General features: G+C 49.3%; 1 protein-coding gene across 1 annotated transcript; it reads right to left on the minus strand.

The window, feature by feature from the left end:
* Positions 1–981: 981 nt before the first annotated feature.
* On the minus strand, positions 982–3409 carry LOC109781489 (phospholipase A1-II 3). The gene is made up of 2 exons (XM_020340116.4): positions 2542–3409; positions 982–1799 (listed from the first exon to the last, which is right to left on the minus strand). Exons 1-2 carry the CDS (start codon positions 3172–3174, stop codon positions 1182–1184), a joined length of 1251 nt encoding a protein of 416 aa, XP_020195705.1. The 5' UTR covers positions 3175–3409; the 3' UTR covers positions 982–1181.
* Positions 3410–4109: the final 700 nt, after the last annotated feature.

Genomic DNA, 4109 nt, shown 5'->3' on the forward strand with positions numbered 1-4109 from the left:
TGGATTTATTTCAGGATTTCCGGCGATGCACGTTCAAGTCATCTACGATGACTTCGTAAATCTCAAGATGATATTCCAGTTCAGTCTTCCAAAGGTGCTCATAGGGGTAGAGCATGCCTTTATAAGGGTGAATGTATGCGCATATATACGAGCGCTTGCGTTTGTACCGTGTTAAAAAAAACCCGATGAAGCGCATCAAGCATGGCCTTTGTTTCGTGCGGCCCGGTACCATTTGGGATGATACAAAGCACGGGCGTTGCACCCCTCATCGCAAGGGGCGAACACGGACATCGACGAGCCCAATTTAGCTGCGCCTCATGAATGGGCGAGATGGCGGGCAAATTCTACTATTTGCCGCAACGCGGGCCATGGACAAGGCCAATTACTGGTTTTATAGTTGTTTTTCAGCTTCGTTTTCTTCTAGTTTAGCTGGTTTTCTTCTCTCCCCTAAAAAGCTGGTTTTATTCTAAAAAAGGTGGGTTTTTTCTGCTAAGAAAACTGGTTTCCTTTCCGCTAAAAAAAAGCTTTACTTTTTTTCGAAAGACAAAAATCTATTATAGGAGTTTATTAAAATTACAAAGCACCTTAAACATAATAATAATTACATAATGATCACTGGACCACCGTACAACCACTACCATCTTCAAAACTAGGCGTCGATGCACCGTCGTTGCCACTTCCATAAGGAGCTGGCTTTACCTTGTTGATGACAACAGAAAAATCTTCATACAGGTGCCTCTGAAGATCAACGCCAATGGCCGCAATCGTCATCGTTGAACACTTGAGTCCATCTAAAGAGTCTAACGCCCGATCTTGCCGTCAACAACGTATAATGAGAAATCATAGTCTCGTCGACCCAAAGAGACCACATGAATCTAATGTGGGAGCTTGTTCAACTTTGTCCTGTCAGACCAATTCGAGGAGAATCGCAAGGCTTCACTTACGGTGACACAGGCATTGCTATCATATTTTGACCATTAATTTCGGTGCAAACATATCATGCCATATAAAGTAATTGTAGTGCATTGTATGATGCTAGTATTTTTTCCTTACAGAATGACAAACACAGAAATATTTGACGGTAAAAAGTTCAGAAGACCAGCTTACATTTTCGATAAGAGGCAGTATTATGTTTCGTAAAAAGCCTTTCAACGATCTTAGGCAAAAAAGAAAAGAAAAGATCACAACGCAAGGTTACCCTCCTCGTGGTCGTGCAACACCCAGTGTCCAGTGGCGTTCTTGACCATGCCCTTGTTATTCTCCGCCCACCACATCGCCGGCACGGGGTACTCGTCTCTGAGCGCGTCCTCTTCTTTGTTGATGAGCGCCAAGTCGCGGTCCACCTCCAGGCCGAACCCCGCGACGTCGCGGGCGCCGTGCGTGCCCGCGACGCCGTGCAAGTAGCCCTCGAGGTTGTGCCACTGGGCAGGGCCCGCCTTCTCCTTGAGGTACGGTGACTTGCGCGTGTCCACGAGCAGCTCCACGCCGACGTCGGCGTAGATCACCGGCGGCAGGATGGTCGGCACGATGTCCGGGACGTTGCGGACCCGGAGCAGGCTCAGGCCGGCCATCGAGTGGAAAGCCTTCTTGAACTGCTCGTCGCCGACGCGGGGGGCGCCGAAGTGGATGGCCGTGACGGGCACAGGGGATCGGGACGGACCGTGGACGTTGAATCCATTGGCGACCAGGTCGATGGCGTTGAGCGTCGACAGTGCGCCTCCGAGGCTGTGGCCGGTTATGCTGATGCTGCAGTCCTCGTTCTTGTACGTATCGAGCAGCCCTCTTACTTCAGTCAGCACCTGTCAAAAATTTGGAGCATGTGATGGTTCCTTCCTTTTAACACTCCTATATGACATGCAAATGTTTTTTCAAGCGCACATAGTCACAGATGCTCATAAAGCACACCCTACCCGTGAACACTTTCGAGATATTAGTTTAGAGTATGAAAATGCAGATGTTCCAAAATCCAAACAGATTCCGTGCCCCCTCTCCTACTCTGCTACTCTAGAGAAAAACAACAACCACCCCAATTAACAACACCATGTGATGTTCAGAAAGAAAGGTTGTCGGATTGTACGTGAATTCAGCAGAACGAGTGTGAAACCTGCTGGCCTTGCACACTGCAATTTCGTTGGTCTTAAATGAGGAGCGTTGGCCGTTGTCAACTTCAGTCAGATATTCGGATGACACGACGAGATGTCCCGGTCTTGACCCAAGCCCCATGCAGAAGTGGGAACGAATTTATGCGCAGCAGCACAACAGCGAGCTTGTTGGGACTGCCAGCACAAAAAATATTCCAAGTGTAGGAGAATTATGGGGAACTGTTTATGCCGGTGGACTTACGCCCTACAGCAGATCATCGACCTAGTCCAGTTGGGACGATAATATTCCAATTCTTTTTTTAGTTGGGTATAATATTGCAGTTCTAGGAGAGTGCAGATTAGAGAAGTAGTTAAGACTGTTAATAACACCCTCAGAATAGTACTCCTCAAAATAGAACTAATCTAAGACTGTTAACCTGAAATGTCGCAAGGAATTTACCTGCTCGCGCGCGCTTCGTCTGTTGAACCGGGACGTGGAATTCTTGGACGTGTACACGGACAGAAACCCCCTGTGCACGTACGGCTGCGACCAGCCGCGCCCCGGCCCGACGATGCCGGCCGCCGGCACCAGCGCGAAGTCCAGGTCGCTGGCCCACTCCGTCGCCCGCTTCGTCGCGCGCCACGCCACCACAATGTCCCGCCTCCCCAGCGCCGCCGCGCCGCGGTCCGTGGCCACCGCGACGTACCCCATCCAGTTGGACTCCGTGCTCCACGCGCCCGCCGGCAGCGGCCTCGCCATGAACCCGTCAGGCAGCCGGGCGCTCGACGTCGCGTAGATGAACCTTGTGACGCGGTACGCGCCCGGGTCGGATGCCTGAACCTTGTTGAAGAACGAGGCCGGGCTGTAGCGACAAGCCCCGGCGTACGGCGACGCGGGGTCCGTGATGAAGGCGTCCGACGTCGCCTGCGCCAGCTCGCCGTAGCGGATGACGTCGCGCCGGACGTCGATGTCGAGGGGGTCTAGGAGGCCGCTCCATTGGTTGCTGCCGCTGATCTCCCTCCATCTTTGAGCAATTGCTACGTCGGAGAGAGTGGTGACCAGCAGTAGAGAGAGTCGCAGATAGTGATACATCTGGGAAACTTTGTGTGCATGCAACTGGAAGAATCGGAGGAGAGCTTGATGGTAGAAGGCTGCAATTCAGATAAATACGGATGTCACTGCCACAGTGCCACCAGCTCTCCCACAGGCCAGCAACGTGCAGAGAGTGGCCGAAAGCAAAAGGATGGAGGAAAGAAATGGAGTAACTTGTAGAGGGAAGAGGAAGAATCAAGGAAGGAATATATACACGCCCGAGAAGGGTCTGCCCTGCTTTTGGAGGAAAATAGTATATATATACTTTTTTTTGCATGATAAAGGGGGTGTTTATTGGAAAGTTATAGTGTTACATTCGAGAGGCCACAAATCCTCGATACAAGGTGGAACAGAGTTTAACCACACAACAGTAGTTCTTTCGGAGCGGCTATAGTTGACCAACCGATCGGCAACTCTATTTTGACTACAATGAATTTTCTATGGTAAAAACTACCCACTCCTCTTAACTCCCTAATCTCTAGGACTAAATGACCATATGCCACTACAAGGAAAAACCCTTTAGGTAGACAAATACCACTGGCGAGGGGTAAGTGGTCCGCGCTACTATTAAGTAGTAGTAGCGCGGATCACAACCCCACGCTACAGGTACAGTGTAATAGTAGCACGAGTTGATATACCCCGTGCAGCTGTTAAGTGGGTCTGATACGTCTTCAACGTATCTATAATTTTTGATTGTTTCATGCTATTATATTATCTGTTTTGAATGTTTTATATGCATTAATATGCTATTTATATTATTTTTTAGACTAACCTATTAACCTAGAGCCCAGTGTCAGTTTCTGTTTTTTTCTACATGTTTTTGGCTTTTACAGAAAAGGATTATCAAACGGAGTCCAAACGGAATAAAACTTTATGATGATTTTCCTTGGACCAGAGGACACCTACGTGACTTGGAGAGAGGGTCAGAAGAGTCC

Source organism: Aegilops tauschii, chromosome 3 (genome assembly GCF_002575655.3).
Source record: "Aegilops tauschii subsp. strangulata cultivar AL8/78 chromosome 3, Aet v6.0, whole genome shotgun sequence".
NCBI lineage: Eukaryota > Viridiplantae > Streptophyta > Magnoliopsida > Poales > Poaceae > Aegilops > Aegilops tauschii.